We start from the raw sequence: 21,555 nt of genomic DNA on the forward strand, positions 1-21,555 counted from the left end.
GTGGAAATTGACATTGTCCTACACAATGACATAGTTTGGTAGGTGAGGCCCTACGAGACCTCTCTCATTTTCAGGGATCAAATCAGAATAAAGGCGGTCCAAGAAGATGAGGAGCTTCTGTGTATTGTAAGGGCCAAGACTGGGGATGTGAGTGGCCACACCATTCTCAGAAATGGCAGCGCACATAGTTATACTGCCCCCACTCTGGCCTGGGACATCCACCGTGGCCCCTCCTTCGTTAGTCAAGTTCTAGTTTCCCCTGACTGTCAATTAATCAATTTATCAAATGTTCCAAGAGATTTATATATGGTATTCATGGTATTATGTTCTTGACTAATTTTGACAATAGAACAGACTATTGTGCATGTGATAACTTATACAATGAAATGATGCTGACATGTTTTGGAGCGAACAACCATTAGACTGAGAATCAACAATCAGTTTAGATCAACAAGATCTATTCACATGGAAATTGTGATAACTGTAGGCTACCTGTACTTAATCATTTGCAAAGATGTACTGAGACATTGAGACATGTACTAAGACATTTGCAATTTGATGAAATGAATGAGAAATTCAATTCTGTTGTGAACAACTGCCAAGTGGTTTGGAGGTTTGTCCATGTTATTTTGAGAATGTAATTTCTGTTTCAAGAAATGAGCCAAACCAATGGAGAAAAACTGTAGTATATCAAAATAATGACTTACTTACCTCAAAGTAATGACTTAGGATCTCAGAGAAATACTGACTTATTTGTCTCAAAATGACTTAGTATCTCAAAATCATACTACTTAATACTACTAGTACCTAAAAAATAACTAAATATTAAAGATAATACATTAGTATCTTAAAAATAACTTACTCATCTCAAAACAATGGTTAAGTATCTCAAAGTAATAAAAAACTCTCATAATAATGACTTAGCATTGTTTCTCATTTCTTTGACGTATTACGTCATTATTTTAAAAAAAAAAAGTGTATTATATTAATTTACAGTTTATTTAATCACACTGGCTGAAATGTGTTTCCATGGGGATTTGCAAAGAAAACAAAACTACTATAAACATAAAACATGTGCTGTGAGTAATGAGTAAAGGTCACCTTGAGGAAAAAAGTCATAAAAATATAAAGTTATTCTGTGTAATGGCACACCCACGAGGCTCCGCATTGTGAAGAGCTGCACCATTTACATGCAAAAAGAGAATACTCCACTTGTAAGAGTCGTCAGCGCCTTGACCAGTGGTCTGTAAAATCTTTGCTCACATCACTTTAAACAACGCTGGGATTCATATCAAAAAATATTCAAGGCCCTAGTTAAAAGTGCGCCTGTACTCAGATCTTGGGAATTTCTCAAGGTCATTTTGAAAAGACTACACAAGGTGAGCTCTAAGTTTCATCAAAATGAAAAAAGCAACACTTTTACCAGTCTATTTCCTCAGAGCCTTCCTGCTAAGCAAAGCCCCCATGTGTGCTGGCAATTGAAGATTGGGCTGTCTGCATGGGGAAATGCACAAGCGCAGTCTCATTACCAAACCAAATTGAGTTCTGATGTAGAGCCTGTGTATTTCTGAGGAGTAAAAAGCGAGGCATTTCTTCTCTTTGTAATTGGAGGTTGGAAAGAAGGGTGGGAGCACAGAGACTAGGGGATTATGGAAAGATGAGTTTGTCCTGAACATTTTCTTCCCTCATATCTCACTTTGCTAGTTTTTTCCTTCTACATTACACAATTTTCCTTGAGCATGTTTCCAGAATGTAGCACGGCCTCTTTATACAAAGGTCCAGGTATGTTTGTTTTTTTCAACACTGAGCATACAAGATGTTGTTATTCCGCTACAAGCATCCTGCACTGTACAATCTGCTGAAACACAATATTAGATCAGCGGCGGCTGATGGGTCTTTGTTGCTACATCCTGTATTTGTCTTTGGGAAAAAGTACAGTAGCGTGGATGGGTATCATGTCGCCGTCTCCAGAGACCGCTGATTGATGGACTCTGTCAAACTGTCAGTCCGTCTCATAAAAGTGATACTGTGAGAATGTCCATAATTGTATCTAATCGAGGGTGGTATTGATTTAAAAACTTCAATGGAAAGCTGCTAGTTATCATGTATCGTTTTTGCTTTATAATTTATGAATGGAACTTTTATTCTTCTCCCACAAATCTCACCTTGCTATATCCTTTACATCAGCACTCTTTATTCTCAGTTTTATTCGTTCCCTTCAGAGTGAAGTTGTTTATGCAATGACTGAAGGTGGGCTTTACCATTCAGGTGCAGAATGCTGCGAGACTTCACTTGTCCAACACTGTTTAAACCATAAAGCAGCCCTGCCAAAAGCAAGGACAGATTCGCACTCCCAAGTCTTATTTGATATTAAACTGTAAGAAAAATCCAAGGCCAAACTGACTGACATCTGATGGATGTTAAAGGATAAGGCTATTTTATTTTTGTGTTGCTGTCAACAAATCCCATTGAAAAACCAAAACCAGAAATGAAATAATAATACCAACAAGTATCATCTGTGTAGCCAGAGCCTGAAATATACCATATTCACAAGTGGCAACCTCTAGGGCTAAAATGAACGTCAAAGTGCCAAAAACTACAGTTCCTGGAACGGCCACTTGAGGCTGTTCCCAGAAGTGAGTCAATACCGACAGACCGCCATGTTAAAATCCCCAAATCTACAGCAGAAATAAACATGTTTACAGCCTGGTACAAAAAAGGTTTTGGTCTTTAAAGTCAAATTTCAACATTCGTGACAAATGTACCGGGGGTTAGAATTTATATAATGCACCCATTTACATTTTATTAAGGTTTAAAGTTATGCACAATTAAGGTCATAGCGGCCTGAGTCACAGGCTGTCTTTGAAGCGTCAACACTGTCTATGAGTCAGATCCACCCCTCACTCCTCCAGAGCTCCTTTCTTTTGGATTTGGGGCATCAGTAGCTCAGTCTCTAGGGACTTGGGTTGGGAACCATATATAGAGTGTGGACTGGTAGCTGAAAAGGTGCCAGTGTGCGTCCTAGGAACTGCCAAAGTGCCCTTGAGCAAGGCACAAAACACCTTACTGCTCAGGGTGCTTGTCCATTGGCAGCCCCCTCATTCTGACGTCTCCTCATTTAATGCATGTTTAGGTCCTGTTTGTGCATGTGTGTGTATTTCCTGTGTGTATATGACAGAGTGAAAAAATTTAACTTCCACTCAGGGATTAATAAAGTATATCATCTTCCTCTTCTTTACCCTCTCCTCCAAATATGGTCGCTTCTAACACAAAAAAACAAGATGGCAACAGAGGAAATGCCAAACAAGGCATCCACAAACCAATGGGTGACATCAGGGTAGCCTTAATTTAACCTTAATTTTTTTACAGTCTATTTTGTTGTCCAAAAAGTAGTTAAACACATCGGTGAGCCACACTGTTGCAACTTAAGCCCTGTTTCCACCAAACACTTTCATATGGTACCTTTGGAGCCTAAAGTAACCCTTCAGACATAGCACCTAGACCCTAGCGTTTCCACCGCAAACTAGGGATGGGCAGCACAAGCAAAAACACTATTCGAAAACCATGGCAACTATTCGACGATTTTTCGAATAAGCGCCCCCAAGCTCAGGGGTTTAGTGTTGCCGGAGCCCACAGAAAGACATCCACGATGCTCTTTTTTTTTCTCCGACTGAGGAGTAGAATATGCCATTCACATAACCCAGTCGAAATTAATATTTTTAAATGCTTGAAGAGCCACTCATTACTAAAAGTGTATGTCATCCAAGAGAGACAATAAAAACTAATGGAATGGTCAAAGTTGACACATTGAAATTTAAGGTGTGTTGATGGATTCACGTCATTAACTCATGCATTGAGTAACATTCAAGTAAATGTTCCACCTTAAAAGTCGCCGGCAGTCGGTCCACTGAATTATTTTTCTCAGACTACAGCTGCTGCAAGAGGCAGCAAAACATTTTATAGTTACAGCTAATAAAACTCTTCACAATATGAACAGTGGTTACATGAGCCTCAAAACCAGCCACAACTCAGCCCTGAGCACAGTGACCGTCCGCTATTGACCAATCAATGGACTGCAGTGTTCACAGCTCCACCTTTTAGTACCAGATCTGTGTGTTAGGTACCCCAACAGAGGTGGGACCAAAAATGGAAACGGTACAGAACGGTTCCATTGGTACCATCCACAACTTTTCACAGTGGATACAGCGAAAAAAAGCGTACTGAACTGAACTGTACCGTACCATACTGCTTGGTGGAAACGGGGCTTTAGAGCGCCAAATGTGTGTTAATCCACAGCTGAAAATGATTCCCAACAAAAATACAATTTACTCCTGTTTGAGTAGTGTTTGCTAAAAACAACAGTGCCCAGCTGTTCTAATAAATTATTTAGCCTTTTCAAAAAAACAAAATATGAAGTTTTACATTTTCTGTAAAAACCAATAGACTCTGGGCCACAGGAGATTGTAGGAAATACACCAAGTATTGAGAAATGTGGACTTGTAAATTAATGGTTTTGGTCTCTCTTTTGGATTTCTTGACAATAAGAAGAAACACAACAATACCAGCCACATCCTTTAGAAGGTGACAACCAGTGTCTCACAAGCACTCATGGCACTCACTGTAAGCAGAGTTATTGAGAGGTAGCAATCAGGTAAATTAGGGTTTATTAAAATTCTGTGACAGCACACTAATTGGCAGTTTGTAAATAGTTAATCACCAGTAATTAACAATAAGTAATTTTTTGCATGAACAATTTTCATTAGTCCATAATTAGTGGAGAATATCTTGCTTTTCCACCTTCTACTTATATGTATCTAAACACTGGTAGCTTTATGTAAATACATGTTTTAGGAAACACTTTTTATTTTTTCTTTATAAGGGTTTGAATAATGTTTTACTACAGGGTTTTATCAGTATACGGAACAGGGATTAACTTTATAAAATAGAATAATAAAAGAAACATCAGACGCTGTTCAGCATTTTGGAGTTGCATTGTCCCACATCCTTTTATGCAGTCAACACAAGTTATTAACATCGCTGCACAATCTTCTGCCAGACTCCGATTTGCTTAGGATTGCTTATCTTTAACCGGCGCATGCAGTAACGCATGCATCTTCGCAGTCATTGTGTTTAGTGAATGAATGACGGACTATTTATACAATTGAGGTGAGGTACCCATAAACACTTCCTGTGTTTCTGCTGCGGAGCAGGTCATCATGTAACAGGGATTCCTCTGGAGACTGTGGTGATTAATGGACTCTGTCACACTGTCAGTGTTGTAAAACTAATACAGTGACAGTGACCATTACTGTACCTCTTAAAGGATAGCAGCGATTTGGAAGAGAAGTGGATTGCAGGGTATAAATTTAGGTGTCACCTCCATGCAATGTGCTGCAAATATTTTTATAAGCTCAAGTCAGCATTATTGTGTTAGTTTCATTGTTTGGGGCTGATACACTTTTGTAAGAGATTCTTCACATGGTGTCATATAAAATCCACCTAATCTAGAATTTGATTGCTGTCAGGCTTTCAGTTGTGAGGAAAGATGTTAGTGGGCTTTTAGTATCATTTCAGATAATTTGATAAGCCTTTTGGTGATTTACTAATCCATAAAGGATCAATTGATTATAGGCTAATTTGAAAATGTGAATGAAAATAGAAAAATGCTCAATTCAGTCCTTTAAAGGATGTAATAATTTGAAACACATCATATTTTCACAAACACATGGTGGGCCACCTAAGCATGAGACTGTCTCTTAACTGTCTGACAGTGAAAGTGCTTGAAAAGCAGATCTGTCATCGAGTGAAAAGACATCTGTTTTCAAGTGATAAGTGAAATGCTAGCTCAGCAATCAGCCAGTTTCTTCTGTGTGAAATTGTATTTTTAATTGTTTTACATTTGCACAAGACTAAATTTCCTCTCTTGTTGAACTCTCAAAGTACAGTATTCGATCTGATGTGGCACGACTTTTCAGAATGTGTGTATTTTATGCCTTCAAACACAGTTGGAATAGGTATAGTACTTACAGTTGTTGCAGGTCTTTAGCTTTGCACAGTTTGTGATGCTGCCAAGGTGCTAAAATTACCACTGTTAACCAGGATTTTGTGACTTTTAAACAAGCTTTAATGATGGAATGTTGCTAATGCCCCAGAAAGAGCAGCACTGAGACATTTCACTGTAATCATCAGCATAAGTTCCTCCATGAGAGAAGTGCAAAGGGAGAGCAGAGGGAGATTAAAGATGTGATTGATGGCATTTTGTATAGACTGGGACCATGGCCTCAGTTTAATGTTAAAGATCAAATCCCATCTGGATCAAATCTTATCTTTTAATGTCAGGGCTGATGATAGAAGAGAGGAATCTGGGGAGTGATGCAGAATTCGGTCCCTGACAGCAGACCATGAATCGTACAAATTGCTGGTAAAAATTGAAACGCATAGCTTGGTTTTTAAACCTGAGCCCTGCAACCATACCGAGGCAGTGCGGGAAATGCCATAATGTGATTAAACACAGAGCTTTGGGAGGCTTTGAAGAAAAAAAAAAGTCTAATCTATCTACTGTGGAAAAAGCAAAAGGACACCCTTTTGAAACGGGGGGGGGGGGGGGGGGGGGGAATTCTCCCTATATCATCTATTTCATGAACATAAAAGATGCGTGAGATTTGTGAGATTCTGTGTATTTCTTGAAGGAGAGCGGTTTCTCAGGCCACCTTTGTGCACATCTGCTGTAATTGCTTTGTAACAATGGGCTCAGACACTGCTGAGTTCACATTTGTTTGATTAATTATGGAAATTCTCCATGCAGAACTCTCCTGTTTATTAAAACAGATGTATGACATACACTTCCACTCGATTATTTAATAGAAGAAAAACTCAGGTAGAATGCATAATGGCCTCAGCCGTATCACCGGGGACTGGAGCCGTGTGTGAGGGACAAAGCAGATGCAGTTATATTTAATGCTAAACCAACGAGCACAACGAGTACAACAATAACATCTGGAGTTTATTTTATTCTTGAGCCTCCGTTCAGTCAATATGACAAACATGATACTATTTAATGTCACATTCTTGAAAGCAATCAAGGTTCAATCTTGTCATTATGTCATGTGGTGAAATTTGTCCTTTTCTCATATTCAACCCTAACGCAAGTTGACTAAATGCTATATTCAAAAGTAAACTCATATTTTAAGTGTGTAACCGACAACAAAGGGCACCTGCTGATTGAATTTGCACAGGTAAAAGCAGTGAAGAGCAGCATCTATTCACTGAGACAAAGGGCTGCAAATCTCATTTTCCTCCCCATTCTGCAGCGTGGAGAGGCATTCACAGGCAGCTCCCTATGAAGATCAGTCACTGTCAGGGGACATACAGGTTGTCAATTGATAATGAAGCACAGTGCTAAGGGCCTTTAGGTTCTCGCTGTCCTAATTACACTGAGCGAGGACTCTCCACCCTTGTGTTAACATTTGATTTATTTCCTCTGCCTTGTTAAAAAGGACCAGTGTTAATTGTTTTTACAGATGAGAGTCAAACTGGAGGAATCAAGCCTCATTAATTAGGGGCTGGACTATTTACACACGACACCTTGTCGAATATGAATGCAGCCTGTGTTGTGGGTCAAACTAATACTGAGGCCAGCGGGGGAGATAAGCGAGAGTGTGATGAACGTTTGTTATGTTTTCTTTGAGCTGACATCGTATTAAAGGCTTCATTATTCATTACATATGTTGTATGGCTTCTCCCTAACCATGCTTATCTGTATTGTCCCTGTTAAACAATTTAACAAATAAATAAACAATTTCAAAATTAATTTTAACACAAATCCCGTCATCTAGAACCATACATATATAGTTTGAAAAATATAAATGTAACTCAAGGCCAACCTTTATAATAGCTTTTCTGAGTTTTCAGCTGCATTGTCTTCCTCAGTCTGACAGCTGCTTGGTTGTCATGGAGATAGCTCGGTTGTCATCACACATGCCACCACTTTAAAGGCGCTGTATGTAAGAATGTGGCCAAAACAGTTACTGCACTCATATTCAAAATACTGCCGCGAGTCGTGTCCGCCCCCCCTCCCCTACAGATTTGAGGTTGCTGGACAGCGGCACGCTGGAGACTGATTTGTTTGCCCACGGGTGGCTGCCGTGGCAGGGCCGTGTCACCGCGTCCTTGATCTTCGGTTTTCCAGCGGACGGTTCGAGCAAGTCCGGCTTCTCTGCTGCTAACGCTGCTGCCGGGATACAGCTGAGGAGGAGCCGGCTGCTCATGCTATGTACCGGGACACTGCTAACGCTGCTGCCGGGATACAGCTGAGGAGGAGCCGGCTGCTAATGCTATGTACCGGGACATTGCTAATGCTGCTTGCCGTGCTGCTGTAGCTCAGTCGTAACTGTAACTGATGCTGAGACTCTACTGACTGCGTGACTGGTAGACGGCGGTGGGTGGCGCAACAGGCCAAAACACAAATTCAAAACATAAACATAATTTGCAGACTGCAAAAAAAATTTTTAAATGCGAATATTCTGGCTGTACTATTGTTGTCGGTGAGATCAGTATGTTATATGAACATTATTCCTTAGTCTCTGTGACATATTAGGAGGATTTTACGACTATTTGCTTTAGATTTCTTACATATAGCTCCTTTAATGTGTGATCACACATACATATACTTATACTTACTTATCTGACATTTACTTTCAAAAATGTTTGCACGACCAAAAGTCATGCAGCACTTGTTAGTAGTAAACTGGCGCTGCAGACAAAAAAGCAGGCAGACAACTTACCACTTAACCACTTCAAATACACCAGTTTTTAAAACAATCAGTCTATTATTTTACACAGAACTAATCAAAAACAGGTTGTCTAGAAGATTTCATCAGCTATGGCTAGTCAACTCCTAGTAATGGCGTTTATATACAACTGTTTTGAAACAGTAAATACATTTTAAGGGAAACAAAATGCAGAATGAATCACGTTTTTTATTAATATGATGAGGAACTGTTTCTAATTAATGCATCTGCTACTAAACAAATAAAATGTTTACTGGCAACATATTTCAGTTGTTTAATGCCAAAATAGGCAGTCTTGCAATACAGGATCCACTTGTAGTGACGAGCAGTATTTTTTTATTACCTTTTTTATTAACATTTCACCAAATAAAGGATTTTTCCCTAACCTTGACCAAAATGTTTTTGTTGCCTAACCTAAAATCAAATTCAGAACAAAGATTTACAATGAGACAAAACTGTTTTAGAACATTGCAAAGGTGTACCCTGCAACTCAGCTGCTCAAATCACCGGTGGCTGGTTTTAGAACGTAAAGCACTCACACTTTCTACAGCCAATCAGCTTGTGGTGAAGTTGGCTGGTTTAGTCAAAATGTGTTGTGTCACTTGCTGCGGCAGTTCCTCCATCCCCACTGAGCCCTCTGTTCCTGTCCTCGCGGTGTGCCTGTGTCAGACGGTGGGTCAATTCTGCTCAATTCTGATCCTCATTCTGTTTCTGTTTTTTGCCGTTTCATCACTACTACAAATGCAACTGTAGCCCGTATCTCACTATGACTATCCTCATTCATATTTTAAGAAGCTACAAATTATATGCAGCTGTCTCATCTAGCTGCATTGGTGGCAGGTTTGTAGAATATTGCAGAACGGCGCATTGCAAGTAGCTGCTTGTTTCAACTTGTCTTGTTGCAAATCTTTGGTCTTGAACCTAGGGTACTGGTGTCAGGGTCCTGCACTTTGTACGTCCGCCATTCCCCCAAGCGTCCTCCTTCTAAAGCCTACACAGCACGTGAATGTAGTGTTTCATTACCTGAAGGAAAAATAATCTCTGCACATAATTCAGGCAGCGATTACGTAGCTGCAAAAAACGTGATTAAGAAAGTAGTTTAGTAACATAAAAAAATGATTTTGAGGAGACAGCGTTGGGCTAGCAGCTAATTAACACCAACTCTGTGACTGAAATTTGTGGATTATTTTTGATGTGTGGTTCTTGAATGGGGCCTCTCCTAACGTAATCTGTAACCTTAATAACACAGCAGCCTAATGATATTCTCATGACTTTCGAAGAAACACAAAGTTCTTTTGTAATGCAAGGTTAGTTCTGTTAGTGTGAGCTAGTTAATCGGTGTTTTGTAGGTTTATGCTGCCTTGTTGAAAAATGCTACCAAGCACAAATCAATAGCAGATTCATGCTGTACTATTGAAAAATGATTTCAAACAGGGGTAAGTGTACTGTTAAAAAAAATCCTCCTTATATTCTCTCCATTATAACATCTTTGAGATTTCAGGGGTAGCATTTTTTGATAGGCCAATATCCAATAATGCTCCTATTACAGAGTCATTTGATATTACAACATGTAATACTACAAACGTGCAGAACTGCTAAGTAACTCATCTCGATAAGTAGCACATATTGACAGAGCACCGGTAGACCTATCAGCTGTTTCGCCGGGCGTGATAATGGCTTACAATAGACCAGATAAACACAGTTTAAATCGGTTCTTAAATTTTTGTTCTCATGCTTTTGGTTTCGGAAAGACAGCACCCTTCAAACTTTAGCTGTACAAAATATTGCTCCTTCTACAGCTCCATAGGCCCACAGTCAATTGACCGTCACATATCCTGCAGTAAACTCAACAGTATGACACAAAGTTTCTTCAGAAGAACCTTTATTGTTACACGAATAATACTATTAAAAAAAAAATAGTTTAACTTTAAACATTTTCTAGATGGGAAAGTAAAAACCAGACAGCTGCTGTGTTATAAAGTGTAAACAGCATCACAACACTGAGATAGCTTTATCAATACTTTGCTCATGGTGAGCTGAGCGCGCACACACACACACACACACACACACACACACACACACACACACACACACACACACACACACACACACACACACACACACACACACATTCCAGTAAACAAACAGCTACAAACAATATGCTGGAAAAACAGTAGGTTTAAATGAGTTCAGTGTCTCTATCGTTTATATAGTCGGTTCTTCTTTCACATCTAAGAACAACAACATCTTTATCCGCTTAAGGCAGCACAGAATGTTACTACAGGTCATTGGTCAAATTCACCCTCTTAATAAGTATACTGTGAGGAACTCAAGTTTTACATGACCTCTCATTGCTGTATTTCTTTATCATGACTGAAGGTTTATTTTTATAATACATGTGACTGAAATTAATCCAGTGATTGCTTTACATTTATGGTCCAGTGTGGAGCGATTTGTCATATGGGATTGCTAACAAAACAGTCAATTACTGAGATACGCAGGTCTCCGACTCGGCCTTTGTCGGGTAAGACTCATGCAAGAAAAGGAGAAGTATTGGATCCTCTGAACAACTTAATCCCTGACATAATCCCTAACTTTAATTTAGTCAAATTCATGTTCACACAAATAGAGGCATACAGAAACCAGAGCTGGTTGTATCGGCGTTACCCGACAAGAAAGGGAGAGTGCGCCTTAAATATAATTTCTTTTGTGTTGCTGCACTTGATGTCCTTCACACTGATGTGTCTGCCTAGGTGTCACAAAGCATTTCCAATAGCAGCCACACTAAAAGCAAGATGACATTACTCTATTGTTACAGGCAGACAGGAATAACACACTGCTGAGGTCACTTCAGGCATGAACCAGCTTCACTGAAGCTTTCACACATTTCATTTGGCTGATTTCGATTTCGAACCAAACACTTGTATGCATCAGCTTGATTTGAAATAGCAAGTTTGCAGAGGATTAGAAGAGATTAGATCGTGATGAGAAAGACGCATGAGCACTTTAAACTCCACTAAATATCTTTCAGTGAGCGAGATCCAACAAATACAAGAGCAGACAAAAGCTTACTGTTCTGCACACGTGTTGGCCTCACTCCAGTTAAGGTGTTATGCAGGTTAAGCTGTTTACGTGCACCTTTGGTCCGCTGAGATTGATTATCCCCGCTGTCATGAATAAACCATCTAACAGAATATTATGTGGAGTACTTTCTTGGGACGCATCAGTCCACACAAGGGCGTAGGTTTAGTTTCAGTGGGGTGAATCAAATGAAGTCAGGTGTTCACTGTTTCCTGCATTCATATTAATCTAGCAAAAACAAATTATGATGAAGCTGGTTATTGTGCTTTCCACACCTTATTTTTATTCTTTATTAAACCTTTATTTAATCAGAAAGTCTCTTAAAATCTCAAAGACAAAAAAAAACACACCGCAGTGCTCACTTCTGCTCATCAAACTTAATTGCTGTGAGTGTAATTGAAAGCATCTCTGACGAGCATATCAGCTCCTCTCCTCTCTGATCTGGGTTTTGGCAGCTGGACAGTCAAAGGATATTGGTCTGTTTACAGCGATTTTTGGAGTAAATCAACTCAAACTGAAAAAAAAGTGACAAGGACAAAAACAGATACTGAAAATCGAGCGGGACATGTCCTCCCTATATACCCTGTGGAAATGACACCCTTGAGTCCACCAGTGATAAAAAAAAAAGATGAAAAGAAGCAGCAACCTTCTCAGCATCTAATATGTGATGGGAAAGAGCTGATGATCCTGAATTGATGAGATTATATGAATATTTATGCAGTTGGCAAAACAAAGTGAAAGGAGTGAGATGTTTACATGCATCTTGGTATCTATCCTTTATACAGCTGTGCAAGATGAAAAGGTGGACAAACATTATGTTTCAAAAAGAAAACATAACTTTTTAATAGCTAGAAAAATTCAAGTATTTACTAAAAAAAATGTCAAGTCCTCTCAAGCCAACTGTCTCAAGTCTCGAGTCCCTCACATCTACTGATAACCGAAGTTTCTTAGAGTTATCATGTTTACTTGCACAGACAGTTCTGTCCCTGAAAGCTTATTGTCATTATTACAGTACACTGCAGAACTGATACCATCAAACACAATAAAGGATCTTCCTTCTGTGCTGGAAAAGAACAATAGTGCTTTGTGTTTATGAGAAACATACAAACAAGGGTAATAAATTGATGCTTCACCTGCCTCACAGCTGCACAGAATGGAGGCTTATTGTTTTAATGTGGTTACTAAAACTTACAGGAGGAAACGTCGGAGGAGAGACATTCTGCAAAGCATTTATACAACTGTACATAAATCTCACAAGTCTTTACTGTGTGCTGCATACTGCTTGGCCATTTTTATTTATCATGACTGTAGTTACTTGCTGGCTTTTTCTGCTTCATTCTCGAACAGCGACTTATCAATAGTTGAGATCCATATTGCAGTTTAAGTCTGAGAAGGTGTCTATTAGGCTCCACTAGTGAGACATGCTCCCCTGCAAGCCTTAATCAATAATCTCTGTTGGACATGAATTTTTCCTGTTTCCTCTCCTATTATAGACACAAAGTAATGGACTTTGCCTGCGGAGCCGAGTATTGATTGTTTTTATATTCATCTGTAACCAGTTAGACGAAGAGATGAGGAGACTTTAATGCTTCCTGCATGTTTCCTCGCAGGGCTATGATGATGGGTATGGTGGGGAATATGATGACGAGAGTTACGAAGCTTATGAAGATAACTACAGCAATCAGTCAAAGAGGTAATGTTTATACACGTACACACAAATGCTGGATAAACAAAAAGGGACTTTATTTTAATCACCATCTGTCTGCTGTCACCTAGAATACAGCATGTGAAGGGTCAACTGTGAGCAGCTGTCATATGGGCCATCCCTGCTTTACATTTCAGCTTTACATATGTTCATTAATAAAAAGTTAAGATATCCACTTAACTTTATTTGTTTACTCACAACATTTAGCCTGAACCATGAATTAACACCTTTATCTCTAATTTGACAAAAGGACAAGCCTGATGATATTTCTATTTTTCTCACTGTCAACAAATCTCATAAAAAGACCAAACCAACACTGAAGTGATCCCACTGACAAGTGTCATGTAACAAGCTGTGTATCCACAGCCTGATAGTGCATCATGATATGTGACTATAAAGCTCCACTGTCATCCAAGAACTATTAAAAACACATCAGTGAGCAACATGGGCACTGCAGTTAATGCCACATACATCGTCCTGCTGCTGTAAATACTCACTAGAGCACCAAATGTGTATACATCCGCAGCTACTGTAAAACTAGTCCCCAGCAAATGTGCTATTTACACTGGTCTGAGCAATGTTTGCTATAAACCACAGTGCCCAGCTGCTACAGGAAAAAGTCCTTTCTCATGTAGTAAAAAAAAAACATACATGTGACCTCTTTTTAAACATGGTATTTGATAAGAAACATATAAAAGTGCCAGCCTATTTTTACCCTTCCTCTCTGTCTGATTTAGCATTTCAGATTACTATGAATACGGACATGGAACCAGTGATGAATCCTACAACAACTACAGTAAGTACGACTTATTTTCTGTTTGGCAGAACATTGTTTTTGTGACCTGAACACTGATCCAAACATGAGTCACACTCTTTTTCATTTGTCGTCCATCCTCTCTCTACCTGCCCACACTGTCAGTTGTCTATCGTAGCAAAAGGGCAACAGTCATAATTACAATATTAGAGCCAAAGCAATTAGTTGATCATTTGAGCCATTCCACAGAAAAGTATTTGGCAGCTGGATAACCAATTCACCATTTTAAGTCTTCTTACAAGCAAAAATGCCAATTATTCTCTGATTACAATTTCTTAATTGTGAGAGTAGCAGATTTTCTTTGTTTTACATCATTAGGCATTTTTGGACCAGAGAACCCCCTTTTCTCTTGTTTCTGCTCCGCAAGAACTATGAATTATTGTAGAGCGCCATTTTGAGGGAGTTTTTTCAGAGTAGGTACACTCCCAGCACATGTGCAACTGTGATTGACCCAAGTGTACGATGATTGGTCAAACACATGAGCCAATGCAGCACCAGCAAACACCATTTTTTTAAAAACGCAAAACACAAACAACTGTTTGACAGGAAAAAAAAATGGGAGAAAACATGGACAAATGGACTGACAATTAAGTTAATGCTTTAGTAAAGGTGCTCACAGACTTGGGCGTATTATAAGCGGAGTGGACTCCGCGAGGAATGTCTGCAGTCATTCGGGCTTCCATAGTCGAGCGCACTTCCGCATTGTAGTTTCCTGTAAAAATGTCCGTGAAAAATGCCCGCGATGTGAAAAACACATGCCGAGCAGTCTTTTGTGTGCCGAGCAGTCTTTCTCCTGGGTCATAGTCTTGCTTTTGTTTGACCCATCCAACACCCTAAACTATAGACTATATCGCCTGTTCTTAGGGGAGCTCTCCAGAGGGCATGTCCTCTCAGGGAGTCTCCAGAACGTTTTGGTCTGAAAACACTTTTTATAAATTGAACATCTTTGGGGTTTTGAATGTTGGTCAGATAAGCACGCAATTACAAGGTTTTGCCGTTGGCTTTAGGAAATAGTACTTTATTTTAATTTTTTTTTAACTTTCTTTTAATGTTTTCACAAAATTAATCAAGGAAATAATTGTCAGGTTTTCCAAAAATGAAAACAATGTTATTTGCAGCTCTACACACTACTTAGAAAAGGACAGCACTGGTTGTACAATATGTAGTAGCAACAACTCCTCTCCTAAAACGTTTCCCAGTGCCATCCTTGTACCAAACTTTAAACCAGTACTTTTACAAAAGCAACAGTAATGTGCCTCTTTTGTTGGAGGTAATTAGTCACATTCGTAGCGTGTATGATTTTAAAAGCAGACTTTTTTTTAGAAAAAAAAAACATCCTTGTATTTAAATTCATTCCTGACCAGAAAAAAAGTCTTGGCCGCACAATCCTGGCTGCTGCTGCACTGATATTTAAAAGATGTTGTGAAGCAGAGGAACAAAAGGAAAAAGCCTTGTGGTTCCAACCCACTTCTAATCATCCTCACCCAGGGGGCTGCTCCTGCATGCACCACATGACCTGCATGAGCTGCATTTGACTAGAGCAGTAAATGTGCCAGTGGAAGCTCAGGGGGCTAACTGATGCCCGTTGTAAAGGTGGAGTGTTTTGCCTTTTGGATATGTGCCCTCGTAGGCTTGTTCCAGAAAAGCTGTTACTATTGGCTTAGTAACCTCTGCTGTGCACACAATACTGCTGTCAGGTAAACACAATCTTGTATCTCCAAAAACACCAACTGTTTTGGAAGTTCTATTCAATCCTCCAAAGACTGTGTTAGGTTTCAAAAGAGAAAGGGTATTAAAATTGCATCTGACTATTGATTAAAACATTTAAAGCTTCAGTTGCAGCAAAAATATTGAAAATCACCATGAGTGGAGTTACAATGTTGTCACATGACGGCGGCGATAAGCTGGTTGCCACAGCCGGTTTGCAGGCTCATTCATTTTCAGCACAATGAACTGTGCACTGGGGTGTTGAGGTCGGACCAAACCAAAAACCAAGGGGGCAATGATTTGATTTTCTGCTCCATAAACACTTTCTTATTTGGAAGCAGTGCAATGTGCCATGCAGCAGAGGTGGCTATCTTTATGTAATTTGGCTCTAAGGAAAGAGCTGCTGACAGTCACATCTCCGTACTGGTCCAACAGAGGGCAAAGTGCTTATGAAAATCATTTTCTGTGGAGAGAAACCTCTATAGTCGCTGGGATAGAATTTGCTCGCTTGAGTTTTCTTGTCTTTGGTTAAATGGGTTGTGAGAGGGAAAGTATACGATACCTGAGCTCACAGTTTGACTTTGTGATAGCACAGGGGACGCAGCAGCTTTCTTCAATGTGTTTTTTTAACTGTCTTTGCAGAGGAGGAGTGGGCCACTACCCGTCCCAGTCTCAAAGCCCCAGTTTTACGGCTGACAAGAGGGGGCTACAGAAAACATCCCTATGGTAGATACTGAAGGTGCTCCAGATATGTGACCTCCAATTTCAAACTTTTTATATATTTTTTAAATTCCTCATAAAATGTTGTAACGTTTGCTTCTTTTGTTCCGTCTCTTTCAGAAATCGAAATAAAAAATAACCCCATTAAAGCGCATAAAACCACAAACCTTAACATTACTGCAGTATTCAGATTGCTTTATTCATTCAGGAAAGAGTCATTTTTTTGAAAAATACAGAGAAAATGAAAAGTGACTTTCACCCATGCTCATCCATGTACAGGAAGGTTGTTCTTAAAATTGGCTGTTTAAATGCCTTTCATTCCCCCTCTGCCGCCCCACAAAAAAAAGTAGTTATTTCAGATTTTTGACATTAAACTATAGATATTTTTCTTATAAATTATGTATCAGACTTTGACAAACTAGTTTCCATTCATTGTCTTTAATGCAATGATTATCACAGCTTACTAGCCAAGCGCTGTAACGGCAGCAAGATGTTTGCCCTTCGACATGCTCAGATCAGGCATTCACAGTTTTAATTCGTTTGATCCTATGGGTCAGCGTCACAGAGCACATCTTTGCAGTTGTTAGATTGTGATTCTGACATGCTTTTCTTTTTGTCAGGATATTGTGAGACATCCATGTCAGTCCTGTCCTACAAAGGCTAATGACAGTAACTACAGTGTTGGTCAGAAATGAGTAATGACTGAAATTAAACATTTGGATATCTGTTCTGTCTTGTGGCCAAATTTCCTGGTTCATTCTTGTTCTGTTGTAGAGAAAATAGGACTCAAAAACTGCAGTAACTCCAAAATCCAACTAAAATCCAAGGTAAACCGCAGTAAATGGAGTTACAGCGCTTTGCCTTGGGTTCCCAGAGATTTGGGATTCTGTCATGCCAAGGAAAACCACAATGTATTAAGGCTAATGGTGACTGTGAGAATGTGAATGACGACAATGACCATAGCAAGATTAGCAATGAAAATGATGATTATGTAATCTTAATTTAGGTCAGATCCAATGAAATGAAGATAAAGACGAGAACAAAATGATAATTAAGGGTTGTTTAAAATTTTCTCCGTTATCTATAAATGAAACAAATACAAATTTGACTCTTGGAAAAAAAAAACAGTTTATCTAAAAAGATAAGACCCTAAAACTGTAGTCACTGCACTTTACTCTTGGATTACCTAATTAGCTGTTTAAAGTGAAACTGACAATTTTAGTGCATTTTTGGGATTATAGGTTACATCATTGATCCTACATTTTAGACAAAAATATTACTCTATAAATACCTATTTAATAAATACATTACTGTATACCTGTAACACATTTGACTGGACAGACAAACAAATGTGTAGCCACTTTTTTCACTTTTAGTGTTAGCGTAGTTCCTGTAGTTAGCCTTTGCAGGGCAGAGCTGTCTTTCACGATGAACCTACAAGACCCACAAAACAAGCAAAATTGTAATTTTTCTTACATTTGAGTTGCCCCTGCAGTTTGACAAATACCCTAGAGCAGTGGTTTTCAAACTTTTCGTGGCCAAGGCACACCAAAGGGCGTGCCAAAATCCTAAGGCACACCTGTATTTATTTCTGTGCACAACAGCCTCCATAATGTGCGTCTAATCACGACATAAGTGTTTATTCACTAATATCAAAATACAATTGACAACCAACTACTACTTATGAAATATTCACGAACGAAATGATTCAAAATTGCATCAAAGCACCAATAACCCATCCATTTAAACGGTAAAGTAAGACAATGTAAGATAATGTGATGTGTCACACACTGATAATGCCCCCGTGCAAACGTCAAAAAATAGGTTCCCCTTGAAGGTTTTTTTAAAATTAAATTATATCTTTAGATTAGAGTTTGCCTCTTTATTAGAAAATTGGTGCGCATACCATACTGATACATACAGTCAATTAAAAATCAACTCGTGGCTTTTTGTATAGGCCCAGTTTAATATTGCAATAATAATGTGTGGTTATCACAAAATCCCATGGCCACGGCACACCATTTGAGAACCACTGCCCTAGAGTGCGCCCTTGTGAGGGTGAAAAGCAGGTAGAAATGACTTTTATGAACTTGGGTTTTTTAATTGCTGTTTAAAACATATTGGCAGTTTTTTTTCCCTTATCTTTCATAGTTTAAGAAAATAGCGCACACACGGCTTGGCTCATTGTGGTTCACCCAAAATGACTTTCCAGGCAGGATGAGTCTTTAACCAGCCAGAGCCGCAGAGCAAATGTGACTTAAAATGAGCTTTTCTCAACCTGCACCACCTTTCTCCACAGTTCACTGATTTGTGTGGCTGAGGGCTGACTGGTTTAAGTGGATCTTTGCCAGACTAACACTTATGGCGAAGATTTAACCTTGTGAGATTCAGACTGACTTCTTTAAGACAAAATTGTTTTCTGCAAATGTATTCATTATTTTGCTTAGTTAAGATAAATCAAGAGCAGTTTCGTGGTTGATAATTTGTCCCTCGGAGCGTCTGCAGATCTGTTTTGGTCTGCAGACGCTTCACATCCTGTTTAATTCCAACTGTGACTTTAACTTGTTGCATGATTTATGCCCACTGCTCTGAACACAAATGACCTAATACACTTTATTAAAGGCAACAAATGGAAACTTTTCCAGGATTGAAGATCTGAACACCAAGTGACTAAATGATCTGAACATTTCTTATAAAAAATAAAGTTTAATGTTCAGAAATCTAAATCGAGCCTCGAGTTTCCCCATAACTGACTGCTATATGAACCTCTGATGACTTCATGGTAAAACTGAGTTGATACCACAGACTAAAGTTAGCCTAAGTTATATTGTGACTTTAAATGATATAAGATGTGAGATCGTAATCGTGCAAAAATTTTCTTTGTTTGGGTTGAAAGCAATCAGCAATGTACAGTGTGTAATTTATAATGCGTGCTTTGTTCTGTGTGTAATCTGTATTTGTACATAAAGCATTTAATAAAAACAACATAAACCTCAACACAGTGTGTAAGACTCTCTAAATAGGAGGCTATGGAGCTATAAATTGGTCTTTGTTTGTTAACATTAACATCTGCTTGCAGGTAACAGCTAACTCGTTTCATAAAGAAAGCCCACCAACCGGTCCCTAATGACTCATTTGTTAAATAATTTATATTCCTGCTCAATCGTCCTTGAATCTTTGATCACGTTCTTATTTGGAAACTAATAAATTTCTTTCCTTAATCCATTCTGTGACGTTTTACATCATTAAACAGACACTGATTGACTCTGAGAATGATATGGAGTAAAAAGAGGTAAGAAGTCCTCATATGTTATCATAATAATGCGCTCGGCGTTTGAAGCTGGCTCGTGAAGAGCATAATAGGCCATACAGGATGTACTAGATCTTGGTATTCACCCTCTGATAGTATGCACTCAGTGTGCTGTGTCTTTTATCTGCGACTCATCAATGTCTCTGCTAACCTCTTTCTGCATTTCTGTCATTTAACCTGAGAAAGCTGTATATATATATGCACTGCAACTTTCCGTGCTTTAAACATCAAAGCTGAAGTCCATTTTAGCCATTTGAATTCTCTTCTGTGATTAGTACACCTGAAGCCTGGCTCTCATTAAGAGTGTAGATCACGGGACTGAAAGGAAGACTAAACACTAAGCAGGTAACCCTAATAATAATGCTAATTTAATCGGACAATGGTAACTTCCACCTAAAAAAAAGTAAACCTGCCCTTTTTAACCCCAAATAAAATCCCTTCATGTCGCTAACTAAATAGCCCATAAGGAATTCAGCTAAACTGTGATAAAAGGAATAATAATAAAAGACACTAAAATAATGTCCGGCAAACTAAACATCACATCAGTGATATAAATAAATGCCAAAAATTTGCTCAAAACTTCTCATAAAATTTCATATTTATAACACCTTGAATTGGTTTACTTTTTTCACAGTGATGGAATGTAATGACTGTTGTGTGCTACGTGTTGCATGCAGTCTGTCAGTGTTGTTTATTATTGACGATACATCGGAGTGACATGTTGTTTTGTTTTCTCTGTAGTTAAAGAAACACACTATTGTGTGATTTGGTCAAAGCAGAGACGAATGGAGCAGGTGAGTGGAAACATTCACCAGAGATGTTCTTACATTGTCACACTGTATGCTAATGACAGTACTCATGGTCAGGTTTGTAGAAATCATTTACTTTTAACATTTAAATGAGACATTATTAACAGAAAATGAGCAAGTTTGGCTCATTCCGCCTCCTTGATTGATTTCATTTTCCAACCAATTAGCAAAGACTCACAACTAACAGTTTAAAGCAGCCTGAAACTTCCTTTGTGTTAATGAGTATGAGTTTGTGTTATTACTAATCCTTCTTTACAGCTGAACTTGTCCATTTTATGTTGTGTGATTAAGAGTAATACTTTCTTGTGTCTCACTGTGTGCACACTGTCAAAGGAGTGAAATATAATTTCCACCTCGCTGCACAGTCTCATGAATCCACCATTAAAGCTCATTTACATCAACTACAAGTGTTACAGTGCGCAGTTTTCATAACTCTGACATCTCATTAAAAACATAATAAAGCACAGACATGCAATTAAAATAATGGAAACAAAAGGGATAAAGGAAAGGAAATCTTACTAAAACTGCAGTGCGTTTAGAAGTAATCAATCATCTGATTAACACAGGAGAGTAGGGACTATATGAGGCTGGGGTGCAGTGTGGAGGACTTTAAGATTAAT

At 38.8% G+C, this 21,555-nt stretch overlaps 1 protein-coding gene across 1 annotated transcript in view; it reads left to right on the top strand.

The window, feature by feature from the left end:
• khdrbs2 (KH domain containing, RNA binding, signal transduction associated 2) overlaps positions 1 to 16,905 on the top strand; it is an 83,923-nt gene extending 67,018 nt beyond the window's left edge. The window contains exons 7-9 of the mRNA XM_050071457.1: positions 13,481 to 13,563; positions 14,313 to 14,371; positions 16,739 to 16,905. Of these exons, the coding sequence (XP_049927414.1) occupies positions 13,481 to 13,563; positions 14,313 to 14,371; positions 16,739 to 16,833 (237 nt within the window). The 3' untranslated portion in view covers positions 16,834 to 16,905. The remainder of the gene's footprint in view (positions 1 to 13,480; positions 13,564 to 14,312; positions 14,372 to 16,738) is intronic.
• The last annotated feature ends 4,650 nt before the right edge of the window (positions 16,906 to 21,555 follow it).

The sequence above is a fragment of the Epinephelus moara genome, chromosome 19 (assembly GCF_006386435.1).
Source record: "Epinephelus moara isolate mb chromosome 19, YSFRI_EMoa_1.0, whole genome shotgun sequence".
NCBI classification, from domain to species: domain Eukaryota; kingdom Metazoa; phylum Chordata; class Actinopteri; order Perciformes; family Serranidae; genus Epinephelus; species Epinephelus moara.